The 24107-nt window shown below is 40.6% G+C and overlaps 1 protein-coding gene across 1 annotated transcript; it reads right to left on the bottom strand.

Annotated features, from left to right (window-relative positions):
• Nucleotides 1-550: 550 nt before the first annotated feature.
• On the bottom strand, nt 551-23118 carry LOC126473902 (28S ribosomal protein S34, mitochondrial). The gene is made up of 3 exons (XM_050101246.1): nt 22816-23118; nt 22525-22737; nt 551-848 (listed from the first exon to the last, which is right to left on the bottom strand). Exons 1-3 carry the CDS (start codon nt 22987-22989, stop codon nt 657-659), a joined length of 579 nt encoding a protein of 192 aa, XP_049957203.1. The 5' UTR covers nt 22990-23118; the 3' UTR covers nt 551-656.
• Between the last annotated feature and the right edge of the window lie 989 nt (nt 23119-24107).

Here is a 24107-nt window from a genome sequence, read left to right as displayed (position 1 = left end):
ATGTGTGGTGTAGCATACATAAGTCATTATACACTTCTAACTTGTCAAAATTGCTCTTTTCCTTATTGAAATACAGCACTACCAAGAGATTTGACTATAAGAATGGCTGGGTTAACTAAAGATAAATTGTTCAGACAGTCCAGAAGTTAACTGAGATATCTTCATGATGCTCTGGTAACAAATACATCATTACACTCAGGATCAAACAATGAGAAAGGTTATGCCCATGAACATCAGTATACAAACCTAAAATTTGATTTTGGCAAAGACTTGACTGTAGGAGAACTGAAAACTTGGTATGACTTCTGTCAGAAAGCTATACAACAAAGCCCCAATATAGTAGTTTTAGCAACACAACACCTTCATAGATGAAGTCGCTACTGCTCACCTACACAGTAGCACTTGTTCTAATCACATCAAGGTTATCTATATCCTGCACGTTCAATTTCACAACTTACACATATGACTTAATCATCACAAAAATGAAAGCAGGGAGAGCAACAATACATTTATCAAATAAAGAGGGTGTAAATACATTCCAAACAATAAGTAACATACATTACCAATTCTTTTTATTAATAAAATACAATACCTACAGTGTAACAACAAAAAATTATACAGTGTAACAACAAAAAATTATACACTGCCCCAACATATCACTTTTCAATATTACTATATAATGTTTGGCTCTTAGTAACACCAAAGAGTCTATCTATAGAGACAGTTGGCTTTTCACTTTCTTTTGCAACTACTGAGACGTTATCAACACCTTGGTTACATACAAGAGGCATCCTCGGTTCCTCTGTCACTTTTTCGCCCCTGGCTAGGCAATCACGGATTATCAGCTCCTGTAACAAAAGAAAGTATGTAATCTGTGACACATTTTGATAAATATTTTAACCTTGTCAATACCTTTCAAACAGGAGCACAGTGAAAGCTTGAATCAAAAAGAGCTAATGAAAACAGGGCTATACAGAGCCACTAGTCAAGGGAGAGACGATATGTCAGAACGTATGAGAAACCAACAATGAAATGCTACCAACAAACTACAACTTAAGACTAAGAAATTTTTGAAGAGGCAGACAGAACAGTTAGATTGGACATAAGTCGAAATGACTCTAAAAATCAAAGTATTAATAAGACAAAATAAGAAAATATCAGAGGAGAAAAGAAGAAAAGTAAGTGCAAGTAGTGGAGGGAAAGCAACAACAGAAATGACAGCAATACAAGTAACAAAGATAAAAAGAGAAACAAAAAATGACAAAGTAGTAAAGTGAGAACCAATGACAGTAGAAATAGAAAGGGGGTGGGGAAGTTCACGGAGTGAGAGTGTAAATGTTATGGCTTTGTTATTTTTAACATATTGATTGCCACACACTTAGTGATGGATGTTTCACCACCAGGTCAGGCCAAGCACACAGAATCAGGCATGAGGTTCTGCTGTGGCTGCCAGTGGCCACACAACATCAGGCATTCGGTTCTGCTGTTGCCACTGTCAGCAAGTCAGTCAGTGTGTTCCAAGTAAGTCAACATTTCCAGGTAAGATGGCACACAGCCTGCTTCACAAGAAAACCAGTACACATCCCTGGAATATATCAGGCATCTTGTGACAGTGAGTGTTAGCTGATATTTCCCTTTATCGTCAAACAACAATAATTCATATTTCATCTGAATTTGTGCATCAGCATGACATACACATTCTGTATATTTCACATAATGTGGAAAAGACTATGTTTCAGGCAGCAGAGTATTTCAAACAAACAAGATGCAGGATATCTCAGAAAAATATTTGTATTTACAACTAGACCTGTTACTCATATAAAAGAAAAATTCATTTGAGGTATCTATAAAATGTCCTTAGCAAGCCCCTTTATCTAGAACATATCATTACAGCAGTATTTTTTTTCAAGGAATAGAAAAGAAAGAGAATAATGAACCATTCAATAAAACTAAAATAGACATAGCAAAGTGCTGTTGATTTTTCAAGTAATCATGTAAATTTCTGTGTTACTCCATAGCAGTCAATAGGCACCTCACTGCTGATGTCATAAGCATGCATTTCAAATATATTGCATCAAAACTGGTCAGTTCATTAATTTATTACTTTCTTAGGAGATATCTGTGCACTATGAGACATAAGGCATTAAGTGTATATAAGAAACATGGAAGCAGTAAATTGAAACACAAATGGACATATTAATATGCCACAGACAAAGAAGGTAGTTAAGCTAACTTCAAAAGATGAAACAGTTTCTTAAGCTGTGCCTTCCTCAAAGAGCTAAAAAAAGGGGGTGGGGGGAGGAATCAATGTAGCAGCACTTACTCCAAGGAGCTGCTGGCAAAGAGGTGTAGGAGAGGAGGCAAATCAAAGTCTAATAAATGGAATTACTGCAATAATCAGTTAATAAAAACTCTGCACAACATATAAAGCAACCATCTTGAGCAGAAACTTACAGCTTGCAGAACTAATAGCAGATGCAGTCAAATACAAAGTGTGGCAAACTAGTATAAGCTGGACACATTGGTGCAGAGGTCAGCAAACTGCAGCTCAGGAGCCACATGCAGCTCTTTGGCCCCTTGAGTGTGGCTCTTCTACAAAATATGATGTGCGGGTCCTCACAAACAATTCCAGAAAGATATCAAATCATATCTTTGCACTATGTTCCACAATGTGTTACTACTGAGCAACTGTCCCCACTTGAATTACTAGAACTATAGTTCATACCAGCACCCTTGCAGTTTGCATTTCTGCCTGCCTCTTTCCAAAGTGTTTTGCCCCTACTCCATGGTTCCTCCAAAAAAAAGCGGCACATTCTCCTCCAATTACTGCCGTTCTGTGCATTTGAATGCCACAAAGTTTCAATCACCTGCACATAAGGAGGACGCACATGTGATTCAAGCACAAATTAGGTGAGTGAGTCAGTCAGCAGTCTCAACGTGCAGTGGCCAATGCTAGTCATGTCTACAAATCAGGTGTGGCTGATAAAAAGTATCTACTTGACACATGAAGTTACCTGCATTTTTCCAACCAGCTACAAATCCTACAGATACTTTTGTCATAAATTTAAGAACTGTAATTATTTGGTGTTGGTCACTTTATTATTGTAAAACAAAACCTTTTTTAGAGGACTCGTTTAACATACCTACAAAGAAATACAAGATGAGAACTGCGAATTTATATTTGAACGGACCAAGACTTCTACACTTATTCAAACTTTAGGGCTTCCAATCTGTCAAGATTTTGAATATGCCTGCACTTCAGCAACTTTCACTCTGCTGTCAATCGTGCCATAATAACGCCCCTGTCTCCTAGTAATCTACAAAACGAAATAAACGTAATAAAATCCATTTAGTAGATCATATCCTGAGTAACAAAACTACCAAAATCAATTAACTCTACAAGGTAACTCATCCACTAACAGTAAAGCGAATAATAATAAGCTTTTTGCTGAATAAATATAAATGCAGGGTAACTTTTTCTACTAATAATAACCTAAAAAAAACATCTTGTGCATACTATCAAAAATGCTGAGGATCCATTCTAAAATTCTGGCATTTGCAAAATAATCTGCAGTAACTACCCAGTTACTACATTGGGCAGACTGGTAGAACAATCAAGGTGAGACATAAAGAACATCTATTAGGAAAGAAAAGTAGTAATGTACACAATTCCACCTTCGCAGAACATTTATTTATTGTTGGTCGTACTCAAAAGGATATTGTGTTCTAACACAAAGAAGTAAAAGGGCATAGATCAGATTTATGGACGAGCTTGAAATTTTCAAACACTTAGAGAAAAACAACAGCTATATTTTAAATGATCAGCTTTAACTTGCAAGCGGACATTTCCTGGACGCCTTTAAGCCTCTACTTCTGGCTGAGAAGCCAAGTTGACTGTTCGGTGCTGGCCTCTGTGCTGTGTTTGTTTTCCTCAAAATTCTATGTTCAGTAAGAATAATCTCTTGTTATTTTATAAGATTCTTTGTCATCCACAATTACATTACACACAGTTACTTTAGTAATGTACCATTTTAGATGTGTATCCCCCCTTTTATTTTTTAGTGTCTTTTTATTCTACCTGCAACACCTGATTTCTAGGCATATACACTGGTTAGTTTGGCTTCATTTACCATTTTTCTGGTTATTTTATAACATCCCCTCTTTGTATAGCATGCTTTATCAGTATGATCACTCCTCTTAACATGATACTTTTATGGTTGCATATTCACACACAAGTGTTTCTCATAAGAGTTGCACGTTTTTAAGGAGTCTGCTCTATTTACCTGAGCCTGCAGACCTTGTATAAGCCATTTGACTTTAATAACACTCTTTTTACCCCCTCTCCTTTTCCTCTTTTCAACTATTTGGTTAATCTGTTAACCCTGTTAATAACATGTACTAGCAGAATCACACACACTGCTCATTGCAGCCACATGCATACAGGATGCACAGGTGCGCCACTTATCACAGATAACTTCAGGTTAGTGCCTCCACCTTTGTCAGTCACTAGTCAGTGACGTAACGCTGCTGTATAGGATCTGATGCCACATATTATATTTAAATATCAGTTTTATACAAATATTTGAAGTGGCATACTATATACTGTTGCATCCTGTGTCAAATATGGGATTTTTTTTTTTTTTTTTTTTTTTTTTTTTTTTTTTTTTAATGCAAATCCCTGCAGCAGACAGGTACTATTTTCTATTTTCATAGACAGCCAACAACTTGCACTTTGACTACAGATAATGTGATTTTACGTATGTTTCTTTAAAAAAAATTTTGTAACATTCCTGTAATTTTGCTTATTGTAATGTTACTATCTTTGTTCCATACACAGTGTCATAATCTTATAAATAAGTCCTACATCTTCTGAAGAAGATGGTTTTAAAACTGTGGAAATGATTGTCAAGGTTTAATAAACCTGCATTTTGCAACCGGTTATTTGTCAAGAAAAACCGACCCACAGCGAGAAATCAGACTTGGAGAGACATTTTACAACTCCAAACAAGAGCCTTTTGTATACTCAATATCATGCCAATAATGCAAGGAATGAAGCAACTGATAAATTTCAGAAGAATGAAGTTCTGTATTTAATTATACACTCCTGGAAATGGAAAAAAGAACACATTGACACCGGTGTGTCAGACCCACCATACTTGCTCCGGACACTGCGAGAGGGCTGTACAAGCAATGATCACACGCACGGCACAGCGGACACACCAGGAACCGCGGTGTTGGCCGTCGAATGGCACTAGCTGCGCAGCATTTGTGCACCGCCACCGTCAGTGTCAGCCAGTTTGCCGTGGCATACGGAGCTCCATCGCAGTCTTTAACACTGGTAGCATGCCGCGACAGCGTGGACGTGAACCGTATGTGCAGTTGACGGACTTTGAGCGAGGGCGTATAGTGGGCATGCGGGAGGCCGGGTGGACGTACCGCCGAATTGCTCAACACGTGGGGCGTGAGGTCTCCACAGTACATAGATGTTGTCGCCAGTGGTTGGCGGAAGGTGCACGTGCCCGTCGACCTGGGACCGGACCGCAGCGACGCACGGATGCACGCCAAGACCGTAGGAACCTACGCAGTGCCGTAGGGGACCGCACCGCCACTTCCCAGCAAATTAGGGACACTGTTGCTCCTGGGGTATCGGCGAGGACCATTCGCAACCGTCTCCATGAAGCTGGGCTACGGTCCCGCACACCGTTAGGCCGTCTTCCGCTCACGCCCCAACATCGTGCAGCCCACCTCCAGTGGTGTCGCGACAGGCGTGAATGGAGGGACGAATGGAGACGTGTCGTCTTCAGCGATGAGAGTCGCTTCTGCCTTGGTGCCAATGATGGTCGTATGCGTGTTTGGCGCCGTGCAGGTGAGCGCCACAATCAGGACTGCATACGACCGAGGCACACAGGGCCAACACCCGGCATCATGGTGTGGGGAGCGATCTCCTACACTGGCCGTACACCACTGGTGATCGTCGAGGGGACACTGAATAGTGCACGGTACATCCAAACCGTCATCGAACCCATCGTTCTACCATTCCTAGACCGGCAAGGGAACTTGCTGTTCCAACAGGACAATGCACGTCCGCATGTATCCCGTGCCACCCAACGTGCTCTAGAAGGTGTAAGTCAACTACCCTGGCCAGCAAGATCTCCGGATCTGTCCCCCATTGAGCATGTTTGGGACTGGATGAAGCGTCGTCTGACGCGGTCTGCACGTCCAGCACAAACGCTGGTCCAACTGAGGCACCAGGTGGAAATGGCATGGCAAGCCGTTCCACAGGACTACATCCGGCATCTCTACGATTGTCGCCATGGGAGAATAGCAGCCTGCATTGCTGCGAAAGGTGGATATACACTGTACTAGTGCCGACATTGTGCATGCTCTGTTGCCTGTGTCTATGTGCCTGTGGTTCTGTCAGTGTGATCATGTGATGTATCTGACCCCAGGAATGTGTCAATAAAGTTTCCCCTTCCTGGGACAATGAATTCACGGTGTTCTTATTTCAATTTCCAGGAGTGTAGGATGCATTCATCCAACAATGTTAATACTGCAAGTTTTGTTGTTAGTCAAAAGATTGCTAAGAGAGGAAGATATACAAGGGGACTTCAAAAGGTAAGTTACGCATGTCATCCCACACTGAGACCATTGTGCAACAACAGTGGCTCACAGCTGGGAGAGTGTGCAAGTGCTGGGTTTCCTGCAGAGACAGTTCTCCTGTGGTACAGATAATAGATGTATCACAGTGTGCGAGTGGAATGGCATGACAACAAGAAATGTACTCCAAAGCTCAAGTACATGTGACATTACAATTCTTGTGGGAAAGTCTAAACTGCACGCAGACTCAACATGAAATTCTAGCAACATATCAACCACATGCAATTTCACATCCTGCCGTAGGGAAATGGTGTCAACAATTTGACCAACACCACACAGGTGTGGGTGATGCTGATCGTGAAGAAAGGTCATCAACATTGACCACTGACAATGCCCAGGAAATCAAGAAACTTATTCGCAACAATCGCACATTTTCCAACAATGAGGGCTTTCACACTGTGGTTCTCAAATTGCTCCACGACCAAGGAGTGGATTTCTATCATCAAGGGAACTGAACAATAGGCAGAACATTCCTACTGTCGTTTACTGAGATTTTGTGACTATGTTGAAATATAGTGTCATGTATCTGTGTACACACTCAATAAAAACTACTTGGCCTGCCATTATAATATGTAAGCAACCAGCAAGTCGAAATCTTAAAATGTTTTCAGTTTTATCGATAGCTATAGATGAGTCTTGGGACATAAACAATGCAACACAACTTTTTGTACAATTAATTTTATCTACATGTCCTAAAGGAGAAATTTTAGAATTACTGTCATTCCAAGATCAAATATTTGGAGAGGATACAGCAATTGCTGTAACTGAGTGCACTGAAAGACAACATATTCCACTATTTCGACAGATGGAGTGGACTGTATAACTGGTTAAGAAGCTGGTTTGTTGATACTTTGAAAAACACAACCATAAGATACCTACTTACCATTTCATCATTCATAAAGAAGCACTTTGTGCACAGACATTCCCAGAAAAAATTTGCAAAGCTTTGGATTTCATGGTTACAATTATCAACTCCATTATAACTAAAATTGTTAATCATCACCAATTTAAAGAAATTTTATTTGAAACAGAGAGTGAGTACACAGATCTTCCGCTGCATTACAAAAAACACTGGTTATCACGAAGAAACATTTTCCTTCCTTATTAAGAGAGATTCAAGCAGTTCTCCTTGAGACAAATGTTTCCTGGGAACTCACAGATGATCAATGGGTCCAAAAATTTTATTTCATGGAAGATGTTACAACATTTAAATCAGCTTAATCGAAACTACAAGGGAAAGGGAACCTTTTTTTTTTTTTTTTCAATACTAGAAGAAGTTATTTCACTTAAAAATAAATTTTCTCTTTTTCCTCAATATTTTGAAGGAGAAACTTTGATTTACTTAACCTAAGCCCATTGAAACATCATCGAGAAAATAATTCTGATTCTGACATTTTCTATTTTGAAACAACATTTTTAAATATGAAGTACAGTTTTCTCAACAGGGTTTCCATATTCATAACTGCAAAGCTATAGTTTAAAAAACTCCTTATGTTACTTTAACAGAATTAAATTTATCTGTTTTTAATACTGACACCAGCAGCTTTGAACTGCAATTACCAGATTTTTTTAAAAAAAAAATTATGGAGCTTGAAATTTGAATGTCTTTGCGGGGATATACAATGAAAGGCCAAAGAAACTGGTACACCTGCCTAACATCACGTAAGGTCCCTGGAAGCACGCAGAAGTGCTGCAACATGGCGTGGCATGGGCTCGACTAATGTCTGAAGTAGTGCTGGAGGGAATTGACACCATGAATCCAGCAAGGTTGTCCATAAATCCATAAGATTAGTAGGTGGTGGAGATCTCTTCTGGACAGCACATTGCAAGGCATCCCAGATATGCTCAATAATGTTCATATCTGGGGAGTTTGGTGGCCAGCAGAAGTGTTTAAACTCAGAAGAGTATTCCTGGAGCCACTCTGTAGCAATTCTGGACATGTAAGGTGTAGCATTGTCCTGTTGGAATTGCCTAAGTCCATCGGAATGCACAATGGACCCGAATGGATGTGGGTGATCAGTCAAGATGCTTATGTATGTGTCATCTGTCAGAGCTATATCTAGGCGTATCAAAGGACCCATATCACTCCACTGCACATGCCCCATACCATTTCAGAGCTTCAACCAGCTCAAACAGTCCCCTGCTGAGATGCAGGATCCATGGACTCATGAGGTTGTCTCCATACTCGTACACATTCATCCGCTCGACACAATTTGAAAGAAGTTTTTCCAAGCAGGCAACATGTTTCAGGCATCAAGTCCAATGTCAGTGTTGACAGGCCCAGGTGAGGCATAAAGCTTTGTGTTGTGTAGTCATCAAGGGCACACCAGTGAGCCTTCGGCTCCGAAAGCCCATACTGATGATGTGTCGAATAATGGTTTGCATGCTGACACTTGCTGATGGCCCAGCATTGAAATCTGCAGCAATTTATGGAAGGGTTGCACTTCTGTCATGCTGAACAATTCTCTTCAGTTGTCGTTGGTCCCGTTCTTGCAGGATCTTTCTCCGGCCGCAGCGATATCGAAAATTTGTTTTACCGGACTCCTGATAATCCCACTTCATTGCTACCTCAGAGGTGCTATGTCCCAGCGCTAGTGAGTCGACTGTAACAACATGTTCAAACTCACTTAAATCTTGATAACTTACCATTGTAGCAGCAGTAACCGATCTAACAACTGAGCCAGACACTTGTCTTATATAGGCTTTGCCAACTGCAGTGCTGTATTCTCAGTGTTTACATATCTCTGTATTTGAATATGCAGGCTTATACCCGTTTCTTTAGCACCTCAGTGCAGAAATACTGGAGGAAAATATATGAACTTAGTTCACAGCACAACTGGTCTGCTCTGAAAGACCTAGAGAGGGAATGTACCTGTACGTTGATTTTTAACACCTGGAATAGAATTTCTGACTGTTTAGCCAGCTGAATAACTTGTGTTTACCATTCATTCCTTACTCAGGCTTACATATTCATGTGTGAACCAAATCAAGAGTGAATTTAGAAATCTTATTGATGAGACCCTAGAATCATGCAAAAAATTATTCAACAACATAGAAACTTTCCAAGAGATGAACAACCACTGTCCACATAAGCGATAGTTATTGTCATTATTTTATTTTAATGGATGTCTTACAATTTAATTTTATCAATAAATAATATCATTTATGCATAACATCAAGTTCTAGGCAACATTCCTAAAATTTAACTGAGGGTTAAAGTTTTAAATAAAGTTTACTAAGTCAATATTATGGAGCATTGTGGAGTAAATGGATATAGAGTGTGAAGAACTGAGAAAGATGTTGAGGCTGTTTGGACATAACAGGATGAACAAAATGAGGTGGGCAAAACATTTATTCTTTATGACTGCTGCCTAACATGGGCCATACAATTTATATTTTTGTGGACAGTAAAAACTGTATGTATTATTCATTCCTGATACGTCTAGAAAAAAACTGGTACACAAGCCAAGTGTGTGGGAGAGTTCAAAGCAGCTGACCTCAATCAAACTGAAGATGTTTTCACCATCAGCCAGCTTAGGAGTACCGTAACACATTTTAATAACAATATACCTACCTACACAGTTCAAGTTGAAAAAATTTGGCTCTCAAAATAAATTTCAGCAATTGTACTGTTGATATTTGGCTCTTTTGACTAATGAGTTTACCAACCACTGCACTAGTGGATAGAAACAGATTAAAATAAAACTATACATTATAAAAACGGCAGTGCAAAGCTAATGAAAATAATAGTTACAAAGTTTTAAGTCCTTAGAATATACAGTCCATGAGCAGCCAACGAACTATTACCAACAAACAACCCACTAGACTAATACTAATCAGGCTTCTGTAAACATCGCAGCACATCATCTGCCTTAATAAAGGTAACGGATGACCTGAAGCTTGCCATGGATGCACAAGAGATAACAATCATGTGCTTCTTAAACTTCAGCAAAGCGTTTGACACTGTCTGCTATGATATTTTACCTGCCAAACTTAGCAGCCTAAATTTCTCATCAAGTGCAGTGTAATGGTTTCAGACATACCTGACATCTCACCAGCAAGCATCATGTCTGGCAAAAAAGTCACCATGGAAGCAGGTAGTATCAGACATTCCCCATGGTTTGTTATTAGGTCCTACAACATCTTCACTGTATATAAATGATGTTTCATCAGTTTTGTCCTATTAGAAATACCACATGTATGGTGATGACCTTCAGGTATATCTAATTGCAAAGCCAATAAATGTGAAGACAACTATCAAGAATCTCAATATCGACCTGTACGCACTTAGTGGTCACAGGATACAAGCTTAAAGCTCAACCCAACCAAAACACAAGCAGTACTGTTTGGTCATTCTAGGTTCATTGGCCCAAAATATTGGGAATCCCTGCCATTTTTAACTCTAAATGAGGAATATCACCTTCTATCCTACAGCAAAGAGTTCAGGAGTAATAATAAGTAAAAAGCTACATTGGACTGAGCATGTACCTGCATTGTGCAAAGCTCTTCCCTCTTTACCTAAAGAAGAAACTTATACTTTCAACTACTGATAACAGCGATGTTATCCTAAAAGGACCCACAGAATAGCTCACCACACTTGGAAGTGGTTATGAACACCTCTGTTTATTATATCTGTGATGTTCGACACTCTGATCGTATTCCACCATCACATGCACAGATATTGTGACTGTGTGCAGACAAGTGCAGCTATTTTCATACCCTGTGTCTTCTCTAATGTCTTCTCAGTGAACACTGTCCTTCATATCTATCCTCAACCTTAATGCTCTTGTCTGCGTAGCATGGCTGAAACACCTGTTCCCATCACAACAAAATTCTTTCTGTCACACTCCATTGTTCAGCCGCTTTCTCGAAGTCCTTCTTGGTAGCAGGAACCTGACTCTGGAATAACCTCCTGCGAATATGAATTGAAAAACAATTCCAGCTTCAGAAGACAGTTAATGGCATTTCTACTAAAACAACAATAATGACTCCCATTGTCCCTCCAAGCTCTAGTTACCTTTGTACATCTTTCTTTCCAGCCAGCTCTTCCTCATTTCCCAGTGTTCTTAACTGACACAGTCTCCTCAAATTCCCTTTCCTCAGAACTCGCTATATCAGTGCACCTATTTAATATTATTATCATTATTAGTGGCAGCAGCTGCAGTAGTACAAGTATTGCCAGTATTAACTTTATTAGTTCACAGTCAGAATAATTTACTCACACTGCCAATTCAAACACTCAAATCATTTTACTACTATTTGTCATATTGAAATTGTTATTTCTTGGATACTTATGATATAAAAAAGGTACTGTACGTGTGAGACCCTCGTCCAATGTAAGAGAGGGCCTGATGGGCCTAATTAGATCAGGTTAAATAAATAAAGTACATAAAAATTACAAAACACAAATTACAAAATTAAGAAAAAGTAACACAAATTGGAGAAAGAATACTGCATCTTCATCTACATACACACTTTGCAAGCCCCTACACAGTGTGTGACGGAGGGTACCCTGTTCCACTACCAGTCTTTTGCTTTCCTGTTCCACTTAAAAACAGAGCGAGGGAGAAATAACTGTCTATATGTCCCCACATGAGCTCTAATTTCTCGTACCTTACCTGTGTGGTCCTTTTGCGAAACATATGTGGGCAGCAGTAGAATTGTTCTGCGGTCAGCTTCAAATGTCAGGTCTCTAAATTTTCTTAACAGGGTTCCTCAAAAAGAAGATCACCTTTCCTCCAGGAATTCCCATTTGAGTTCCTGAATTTTAATATTTGCGTGCTGTTTGAATATACCAGTAACAAATCTAGCAGCCTGCCTCTGAATTTCTTCAATGTTTTCCTTTAATCAGACCTCATGCAGATCCCAAGCACTCTAGCACGACTCAAGAATAGGTCAGGTTAGCATTCTATATGCAGTCTCCTTTACAGATGAACCACATTTCCCTAAAATTCTAACAACAACAACAAAAAAAAAAGTCTACCATTCACCTTCCCTGTCAAGCATGCTTGTTCCACTTCATATCACTTTGCAAGGTTATGCCCCAATATTTAAATGCTGTGTCAAGCAGTACACTAATAATGCTGTATTTGAACATTATGGGTTTCTTTTTCCTTCTCTTCTGCATTAATTTACATTTTTCTACATTTAGAGCTAGCTGCCACTGACTAGAAATTTTGTCCAAGTCATCTTTTATCCTCCTACAGTCACTCAACTTCAACACCTTATCATACATCACAGCACCATTAGCAAACAACTGCAGATTGCTGCCCACCCTGTCTGCCAGATCATTTAAGTATATAGAAAATAATAGCGGTACTATTACACTTCCCTGAACCACTGCTGATGACACTCATGTCCCTGATGAACACCTGCCATCAAGGACAATGTACTGGGTTTGAGGCACTCACATATCTGGGAACCTATTCCATATTCTTGTATCTTCATTGACAATCTGCAGTGGGGCACCATGTCAAATGCTTTTAGGACATCTAGAAATATGGAATCTACCTGTTGCCCTTTATCCATAGTTTGCAGTATGTCATGTGAGAAAAGAGCAAGTGGAGTTTTGAATGGGCGGTGCTTTTTTTAAAACTGGGCTGGTTCATGGACAGAAGCTTTTTGGTCTCAAGGAAATTTATTATATTGGAACTGAGGATATGTTCAAGAATTCTGCAGCAAACCAGATATTGGTCTGTAATTTTATGGGTCCATTCTTTTACCCTTCTTATATACAAGATTACCGAACTATCAGTTTAATAAGTCACGGCTACAAAATACTAACACGAATTCTTTACAGACAATGTAAAAACTGGTAGAAGCCAACCTTGGGGAAGATCAGTTTGGATTCTGTAAAAATGTAGGAACATGTGGGGCAATACTGACCCTATGACTTATCTTAGAAGATAGATTACGGAAAGTCAAACCTACATTTCTAGCATTTGTAGACTCAGAGAAAGCTTTTGACAGTGTTGACTAGAATACACTCTTTCAAATTCTGAAGGTGGCAAGGGTAAAATACAGGGAGCGAAAGGCTTTCTTGTACAGAAACCAGATGGCAGTTATAAGAGTCGAAGGCCACAAATGGGAAGCAGTGATTGGGAAAGGAGTGAGACAGGATTGTAGCCTATCCACAATGTTATTCAATCTGTATATTGAGCAAGCAGTAAAGGAAGCAAAAGAAAAATATGGAGTAGGAATTAAAATCCATGGAGAAGAAATAAAAACTTTGAGGTTTGCTGATGACATTGTAATTCTGTCCGAGACAGCGAGGGACCTGGAAGAGCAGTTGAACAGAATGGACAGTGTCTTGAAAGGAGGGTGTAAGATGAACATCAACAAAAGCAAAACGAGGGTAAGGGAATGTAGTCTAACTAAATCAGGTGATGCTGAGGGCATTAGATTAGGAAATGAGACACTTAAAGTAGTAGATGAGTTTTGCTATTTGGGGATCAAAATAACCGATGATGGTCGAAGTAAGAAGGATATAAAATGTAGACTGGCAATCCCAAGAAGAGTGTTTCTGAGGAAGAGAAATTTGTTAACATCGAGTATAGATTTAAGTGTCAGGAAGTCTTTTCTCAAAGTATTTGTGTGGAGTGTAGCCATGTAAGGATGTGAAACGTGGACAATAAATAGTTTAGACAAGAAGAGAATAGAAGCTTTCGAAATGTGGTGCTACAGAAGAAAGCTAAGATTAGATGGGTAGATAATGTAATGAATGAAGAAGTGTTGAACAGAATTGGGGAGAGGAGGAATTTGTGGCACAACTTGGCTAGAAGAAGGGATCGGTTGGTAGGACATGTTCTGAGGCATCAAGGGATCACCAATTTAGTACTGGAAGGCAGTGTGGAGGGTAAAAATCATAGGGGGAGACGGGCAGCTTGGAGGGTAAAAATCGTAGAGGGAGACCAAGAGATGAATACACTAAGCAGATTCAGAAAGATGTCGGTTGCAGTAGTTACTTGGAGATGAAGAAGCTTGCACAGGATAGAGTAGCGTGGAGAACTGCATCAAACCAGTCTCTGAATTGAAGACCACAACACAACAGATACAACGTGCTTTTTTCCAGTCACTCGTGACTTTTTGTGATAAGAGATTCACAGTAAATGTAAACTAAGTAATGGGCCAATTCCATAGAGTACTCTTTGTAAAACTGAACTGGGAGTTCATCTGGACCTGCCAACTTGTTTTCTTTCAACTATTTCAGTTGTTTCTCTATGCCAGGGATGCTTATTATCATGTTGTCCATACAGGAATCTGAGTGATGGCCAAACGACAGTATGTATATAAGATTCTCTTGTGTGAAATTTAGAACTTAAGCTTTCATTTTGGTAACTTCTACTGCCACACCAAACTGGTCAATGAGTGACTGGATGGAAGCCTTAAACCCACTCAGCAATTTTAAAAGGGACTAGAATTTTCTCAGGCTCTCAGCCAGACCTTTCACTAAGGTATGACTGATGGTTCACTGTTAAGCTACAATGGGTCTTTTCTGTCCTTAACCCAATAAACAGGCACATACTTCTCCAAAACATGATTTACAATTTGTTTAAATTTTACCCATAATTCCCCTATGTCATCATACTAGAACTAAGTGATGTCCATTCACTGTCTAAGTGAGATGCTAACAACTGTTTACCTGCTGTTTCTAGCAGAAACACTCTCCTAGCTTTCTTGACTGATTTATTAACTTTCATAATCATAGTCGCTATGATGACATCATGATCACTAATCCCCATTTCTATACTGATGTCAGCCTGACTGTAGTTACAAGGCCTAAGGTAGTTCAAGTGTGTGTGCTGCCGAACCAGCTGCTCAAGACAAAGACTTTCTGTCTGTACCCCCTGCAATAAATCCATAGACATTCCAGTCTACATTCGGTAGGTTAAAGGCACCTCCAGCCAATATCGCATGATAGGGTATTTATGCACTGACTGTGTGAGGTAAATGGGACTATAGCACACAAAATGAGGATAGCCTAAAATACAACATAAGACCATATAAGGCCCCCTTGTACTCTTTGTTACATGAACACACACGACTCCCCTAAACAGTGCAATGGAGCAAGCAAGTCAAGGCAGACCATTACAAACAATGACATCTGATCTGGACAGCCACTAAGAGGCAAGTCCAGAAAAGAAGATCAGCTGGTTATAAAAATAGCAATGGGACGAGCCAGTTGTTCTCCAACATATTAAAAGTGGCGACCAAAGAGCTTGGGTAGAAGTGAAGACCAAACACAAAATCGTAAAATATGTGCCACATTCAGATCATTATCAACTAAAATTGAGGACTGGTCTGTTGGTAAACCAACTTGAAGCCTCTTGTCATTATATAAAATACAGTTGGTTAAAATGTGGCAAACCATAACCAGCACACCACATACAGGTGGTTCTTCGTGTCTGAGAAGGAAGCCATGGGTCAGAGAGCTGTGTCCTAAAAAGACTTCATCAATTCAAACTGACCAGAAGGATGCACCATGGCCTCACAGTTGCTTTTATTGCTCGCAACTTATTTTCCATCATGCCCAGCCACTCTTCCTCCCAAAGACGCATGGCAGACCTTCACAACAATGACAGCACAGTGTGCAGAGGGATAGGGTAGGCAGATATGTGGGGAAGGGTTCATGCCTCCTTAGGCGCAGTATCTCCTAACTCATTCCCACGGATACCCACATATCCTGGAACCCAACAAAATGAGACCTTTCCTTGTCATTGCAAGTGCAGGATGGCATCTTGTATGTTCTGGACAGTTCTATCTGCTGGGTACATAGACTGGACTGTCTGCAGCATGCTAAGTGAGTCAGAGCAGACGAGGAACTGGGATCCGTGTTCACGTTTCATCTGATCCACAGCTTTAAAAATCACATAAAGTTCAGTGTCAAAGATAGTAAATGCACAAGGTAGATGGAAACTAAAGACAGAGGCAGGAAAAAAATGACAGAACAAACAATAGCATCCCCCTCTTTGGACCCATCTGTGTATATCACATTACCGTCCTAGTGCTAATTTACAATGGTAAGAAATTTATGCTTAAAGACGTAGTCTGGAGTGAACAATTTGTTGCTCTCTATCAAATCTAAAATCATTCTAGGTTTCAATAACAACTAGGGTGGAGCTTTGCACCAACCCTCCTGCTGAATGTTTGGCGGAGACACTCCCAGATTCAAGAACAGCTGCTTTGCCCATATACCAGTTTCAAGCCTCATGGATGAGTGCGATAGTCTTTCTGAGGATGCGCAGATATTAATTGCTGCAGGGAAAGCCAGCAAAGTCAGAAATGACCTGAGCTTGAGCACCTGCTTAGCAACAAGAAACCACTGCCGAGCAGCTCATGGTAGCTCCCCTGCCTCTGCACTCAAGCTCGGTATAGGGCTCATCCAATAGGCTCCAGTGGCCAATCCATTGCCTTTGTGGTGTATGGTGTCCAGCATCTTTAAATATGTTGGTCATGCTGAGCCACAGACCATACAACCACGATCACTACGTGATCGCACAAAAAACTTAAAGAAATGCAGCAAGCAGGATCTATTGGCAGCCCAGTTCTTCCCATTCAAGCACTTATAATATCCAGTGCTTTAAGGACTCGTGTTTTGAGCTCCTTGAGATGTGGCAGCCAAGTAATTTTGCTATCAAATAAGAGACTTGAACACCACACTGTCTCCTTAAAATGTAAAACAGTATCCCACAGCCTTAGTTCCGGAGGTGTAAAAAGAGAATGATCATGATTAAAGTCAATACATACTGTTTTCTCTGGGGCGAAATTAAAACCTGTCCATGCAGACCATTCTTCCAGTTGCTTAAGTGTCAACTGTAACTGATTAGACTAGAAGTGGAACAGAAAATAGAAAAATCATCCACAAACAAAGAGCACTGCACAGGACTCCTCACTGCAGACGATATGTCATTGATCGCAGCTGCAAACAAAGTCATGCTTAAAATGCTCCCCTCTGGGATACATGAACTTGAGGAAATCTATCAGGAGTATTCCTCACTCTGTAATGAAAATAACGTTCAGCAAGAAAGGAGCACAGGAAAATGGGGAGGCGGCCACAAAGACACCATTCATTAGCTGATCAAGTATCTTGTGTCTCCAGGTAGTGTCGTATGCCTTTTCAATGTCAAAAAAGATGGACATTAAATGCTGTTTCTGTAGGAATGCCTCCTTTGTAGCTGTCTCCAGCAGGATGAGGTTATCAAGAGAGGAATGATAGCTACTAAATCCACACTGGAAATGACTGAGGAGATTTCGAGATTCCAGGTTCCAAAACACATGGTAGTCGATCATCTGCTCTAGCGTCTTTCCTATGCACCTGGCAAGAGCAACACTCCGATAGCTGCCTAAGAGGGTGCGGTACTTCCCTGGTTTAAGAATGGGGACCATTATGGATTCCCTCCAAAGGACAGGATATTCCCCATCTCTCCATATATTATTAAAGAGAGCAAGTAAGATTTCTTTAGATGCAGCATTAAGGTGCCGTAGCATACCCTAAAGTATAAAGTCTGGCCCGGGAGCGGTCTCGCGGGCTGCAGCTAATGCTTTGTCTAATTCCCACATAGAGAACAGGAGATTATTGGTATCGTCATTGTTGGAGGTGAAAGCAAAATGTCTCCTCTCCCAAACTTCGTGATAGGCGTGGAAACCTGGAAGAGATGAAGTTACATCATAAAAGTACCGCGCCGTGGTGTTAGCGATATCCGCAGGTGTTGCTTTGAGGACTCCATTCTCCTTTACGGCAGCTAATGGACAGGGCATCATTTTCCCAGATTTCTTCCTTACAGAATCCCGTACAGCAGTGGTGGAAGTTGACCGATTAATGAACTTTAGAAACTCATACCATGATTGCTTCTTGCTCTCCTTCACTGTCTGTTGGGATTTGACTCTTGCTAACCCAAAGGATCAAAGGTTCTCTGCAGTTGGAATAAGCTGGAACCTGTGCAGCACTGCCCGCCAGTCCCATACAGTGCAACGACACTGATTGTTCCACCAAGGAACAAGTTGCCTACTGTGACGGCCTGACGATTTAGGTACAGATGCATCAGTGGCAGTGTGGATTACTTCGGTGATGTGACCCACCCAGTCGTGGATGCTGTCCCTGTGCTCAAGCACAGCCAACTGGCCATTAAGTGTCCAGTTCACCTTGGGTAACAGCCACTTGGGTGGTATTCCCTCTGGCTCCATTCGTTGTAATAGCCAGAGAGTAATAGGAAAGTGGTCATTGGGGTGGAGGTCATCTGCCACCTCCCACTCGATAGAGTATGCGAGTGCAAGAGAGCAAACTGTCAAATCAATGGCAGAGAGTGTTCCTGTTGCTGTTGCACAAATTTGTCATGGAGCGCATCTTCAGGAGAGGACACATGGTGTCAGATCGTAATACACCTTCAACCACTCACCCCGTTGGGCAGGAAGAGAAACTACCCCACAGAATATTATGAGTATTAAAATCCCTTAAGAGACGAACAGTGGCGGAAGCTGGTTGATCAGCTCGGAAAGTGCCTCGCCATCCAGTGGCACCTGTGGCCGGAGGTAGAGGGAACAGAAGGTTACCTGAAAGGACACAAAATGCACAGTGACAGCAACTGCCTGTAGTGTGGTGGTTAGAGTTACAGGGGAGGAGTAAAGTATGTCATGGAGGAACACCGCCACTCCTCCCTGAGCTCTGTCGCTGTGAAGATCATCTTTGCAATGTAGACGAAAACCCCTACACAGGGGCATCAGATCCCTTGAAATGTGTTTCCTGAAGACATACACACTGATCCAGTCTGTGTGAGGAAGTTTAGTTCATCCACGTGAACTCTGAAGCCACTTACAATCCACTGCAGTATGTCCATTATCTATTGGGAAAGTTTTTCTTCCCTTTCTCTTTGCACCTTGGTGAGGAACGCAAGGTGGTGGATTAATAGGACTGGATGGGAAGCTGATTGGATTCACATCCATTGCCAAATCATCAATAGCAGCAGCAGCCTGTTTCACTGCCAGTGCTTTACGAACTGTTCCACTGGACTTTGACTTGGCCTTTGTGGTGGCTTTCCCTTGTTGAGCTGAAACATGGGAAGACCCCTAAATGAGTGTACCAGACGGCACCGGTGGGATAGTTGCTGTTGGCTCCACGTTGTCAATCTGAGATGTTTGTGTAAATGAGTCTCTGCCCAGCACAGTGTTATTAGAGCCCGGCTGTTGGTATGTGCAGCAACAGGAACACACGTTCTTACTGGTAATCACCACTTTCATTTGTGTCGTCAGATTAACTTTAACTATGGGTTGTTTCACAGTTGATGCAAATGAGGTACCGAATGATGGGGGCTGCAATGATTTAAACATTTTCTTTGCTTCGGCATATGACACGTGATATGTAACTTTAATTTCTTGTATTTTCTTTTCTTCCCTATAGATGGGGCACTCTCTACTCCAAACTGGATGTGAGTTAGAGCAATTAACACACACTGATGGAGATGAACATTCCACACCTGGTTCATGAGCTGCTTGACCACAGTGTCACAGGTAACAAGACCATTACATGAAATGGCTGTATGATGAAATCGTTGACACTTGAAACATCACATGGGATTTGGAAAAAGAGGGCAAACTGGTAAGCATAAGAAACCTGCCTTAATGTGGCCAGGCAGGTCTTGTGTATTGAAAGTTCTGCCCATTCACTCTCTTCTTCACATGGACTTTTGTAACACCCTTGTCTGCCCATTCTCGTTGTAAGACACTGATGTCCTCATCCAAGAGGTCTTCACGCGTTATTATCCCATGGCTGGAATTTAAGGTTTTATACAGTCCAACAGTAACTGGGTAGTAACCCAATGCAGTTGCTGTTAGAAGTCTCTTTACTTGCCCAGAAGTGGCCGTCTCAATCAACAATGTACTATTACAAAGCCATTTAAATGTCTTCAGACCACTTGTAATACCATCTCAACCTTTCTGGCTGTAGAATGGGGACACCTTAGCAAAAGTTCACTCAGCTCTTTTTTAACGTTTTGACACATCTGTGCCCTGTTACTATAACTGATTCCACATTTCTGAGGAGTATGCTCAGAAGGGGTATCCTCACAGCTTCTCTTATTGGGATGGGTAACATTGCTCACCAGAGGCCCACCCCATCTACTGGGAGCAGTTTTTGAAGAATTAAGAGGCTCCATCATTGTTTCAAGAATAGCTAGGGAACAGATTCATCCAGACAGAGCCCTGCTTGCCTGGGTAAGACTTGTACAACTGGTAAGCATAAGAAACCTGCCTTAATGTGGCCGGGCAGGTCTTGTGTATTGAAAGTTCTGCCCATTCACTCTCTTCTTCACATGGACTTTTGTAACACCCTTGTCTGCCCATTCTCGTTGTAAGACACTGATGTCCTCATCCAGTAACTGGGTAGTAACCCAATGCAGTTGCTGTTAGAAGTCTCTTTACTTGCCCAGAAGTGGCCGTCTCAATCAACAATGTACTATTACAAAGCCATTTAAATGTCTTCAGACCACTTGTAATACCATCTCAACCTTTCTGGCTTCCTTTCTGGCATCCCACAACCACAACTTAGGGTTGAGGGTTTTTTTACAGAGGTTTTTACCATACTCCTTGTCTGGGCGATCAAGCCAAGGTCCCTGTTCCTTGCGAACACAACATTCCACCGCTGCGCCGAACGGTGGTCACTGAAGCATTCCCAGAGCTTATGGTGGCAGAGGACTAGCGGCGTCTATCAGGCCCCAAGCTCAGGAAGCACAGGGTCGCCAAGCCCATACTCACCAAATGAATGCTGAGCCCCTGAGGGCACTTTCTTTGAATTAATCTAGAACAGTCACAGTGGAATTGGGCCATCGCTAAAATTGTCCAATAATTGACTTGGTTTCATCTAGACCTGTTATACGCGACCAGATAACTTCACTGTCACACCAGTTTTGACCTCAATAGAGACAATATTTTTGTCAACTGCAATGAGACCGCCCCCCTCCTATGGCAACTAATCTGTCTTTCCGATACTTTCTACTTTGGGTTTCACCTAGCACTTCATCCTCCAAGCATAATTTCAGTGCAAGAACTGCAAAAATGGTAGGGAAGAATGAGGGAGGGATGATCATTTTCAAGTACCACTTATTTTGTAAAATCTCTGTGACAATGTAGTATTGTAATGTGCACTTGAAACTGTATCCCATGTGTTCCCTGCTACCATGGCAAACATTACCAAGTTTAATACAGTTACTTGGAAGTAACTTGTGAAGTGCTGCAGTGTTCCCCAATCTGACCTCTAATTTGACTGACTTTCTATATGCATCAATATGAATATGAAAGAAACTACAGTAAACTGAAACAAAAATTACACAAAAATAATTTTTCCTTATCAGGAAATGGTTTTTAAGTTAACCATAGAGCCATTAGTGGTGATGAGAATCACGAGAGTATGGTATGAAAGGAGGGGGACTGAGAAGCTTCTACATTTCTCGTTCCTTGTATTAGAAGATACGTAATTGAAAAATTTGTCTTTTGGTGTACTGTGCTGCTTAGAGAAAACAACGCTCTAATTTTGGTTGCACACTGGTGGATAGTATCAACTAGATTTAAGATCGCTTATTTCGCTCTAAACCTGATAGAAATACATGATCTGTTATGTTCATAATATGCCTTACCTATGAAACTGTTTACACATATTTTTGCTCATGAGTGAATGATTTCCTTGCAAAGTACTGATGTTTCTCTTAGTAAGAGTTGTTGACCTTAATTTTAGTAATCTGCCTTTTTTCTGAGTTATATTTCATTAAATTATGGTGAATCAATAAAAATTAAATTGTGAGAACTTAAAGTTCAGGATTCTAACATAGCAAAAAAAAAAAAAAAAAAAATAATAATAATAATAATAATATGTAGACTTACTTTTAGTAGAGGTGGAAAAGGAGCTGTTCTTGGGAGCAGTCTCGCCGGTTTCTCACTGGATTCTGCATTCTGGGCATGGGTATATGCACATTCCTCGTGTTTATGGATAAGCCTGTAGTCCGCTTTGTATGTGACGCTACTTATTTTCACCAAGTAGGGATACTTCCTGCCCCTGAATATCTTTTCCGCCCAGACGCAAACCTTGCGAGTTTCCTGCAGTTTGAAATAAGAACACAGTTTCAATATCTCACAGCACCTCTACCATATGACGCGCATACTTCATTAAATTACCTCATTCGGCATCGCTTCAACTTTCCGTATGACAAAGTAACATGGTTCGTCGTATCTTTCGAACATACTTCTCACCACAATTCTGCCCACGCCAAAATTTTTCAGGTTGCCTAATATTTCCCACAGGGGTTTCCCCCTAAAATCGGTTGTCCTGCCTATATACTTTATGGGCATTGTAATATTTTTCACTAGCGCTTACTTGTTTATTTGTAAACACTAGATGAAATCCAAGGAAGTATGGTGGACATACGAGTCACTTCACTCACATGTGCGTTCACAAGTGAGATCCTCTGCCAGTATTCACCACTGCGTAGGATTGAGATCTCAAAACACCACATTATAAGAAGTGCGGAAACTCTGTTTCGATACGGTAATAGTTGTAGTGGGTATGATGAAATATCAACAAAGTTAATTAAAAAATGTGATTCTAAGTAACATATTAAGCTATATGTGTAACCAGTAGTTTATCAGTGGAATATTTCCTTAATGGTTGAAATATGCTGAAGTTAAGCCACTGTTTAAGAAGTGAGATAAAGAAATAGCATCAAATTTCCATCCAATTTCACTTTTACCAGTATTCTCAAAAATTTTAGAAAAGGTAATGTACAATCGACTTTATAACCATCTTATCACAAACAGCCAGTGATCTCTGCAAATAGCGTACTATTGTCGCAGTTCGGATTTCTAAAGGGCTCTGATATTGAGAAGGCTATCTACACTTACAGTGAAAATGTCCTTAATTCATTAGACAAAAAATTTCTGGATACTGGATTTTTTTGTGATCTGTCAAAGGCATTTGACAGTGTAAATCACCTTTTCCTTTTAAGTAAATTAGAATATTATGGTGTAACAGGAAATGCTGCAAAATGGTTCAGATCTTATAACTCTGGCAGGAAACAAAGGGTGGTATCAGGAGAGAGACATGTTTTCAGCTATCAGGCATCATCCAATTGGGAACTAATTACATGTTGGATCCCACGAGGTTCCATCTTAGGGCCCTCAGTTTTTCTTGTGTACATCAATGACCTTCCATCAGTAACATTACCAGATGCCACGTTTGTTTTGTTTGCCGATTATACAAACATGGCAATAAATAGCAAATTAAGTGTAGTCTTAGAAAGATCGTCTAATAAAATATTTGTGGAAATTAATCATTGGTTCCTTGCCAATTCTTTGTCACTAAACTTTGAAAAAACACACTACATGCAGTTCAGAACTTGTAAGGGGTGTTCCACGAGTATATGCCTAACATATGATGACAGATAGATAGAAGAAATGGACAGTGTTAAATT

Source organism: Schistocerca serialis, chromosome 4, assembly GCF_023864345.2.
Source record: "Schistocerca serialis cubense isolate TAMUIC-IGC-003099 chromosome 4, iqSchSeri2.2, whole genome shotgun sequence".
Lineage (NCBI taxonomy): Eukaryota > Metazoa > Arthropoda > Insecta > Orthoptera > Acrididae > Schistocerca > Schistocerca serialis.
Note: the sequence above shows the minus strand (reverse complement) of the source record. Positions and strands in the feature narration are given on the sequence as shown.

Coding starts and splice junctions, on each gene's coding strand:
- LOC126473902 (XM_050101246.1), bottom strand. CDS start 22,989: ATGCCCATAAAGTATATAGGCAGGACAACCGATTTTAGGGGGAAACCC. Junction 22,738..22,815: donor TTGAAGCGATGCCGAATGAG/GTAATTTAATGA, acceptor TTCAAACTGCAG/GAAACTCGCAAGGTTTGCGT. Junction 849..22,524: donor CTTTTCCACCTCTACTAAAA/GTAAGTCTACAT, acceptor CTTTTGTTACAG/GAGCTGATAATCCGTGATTG.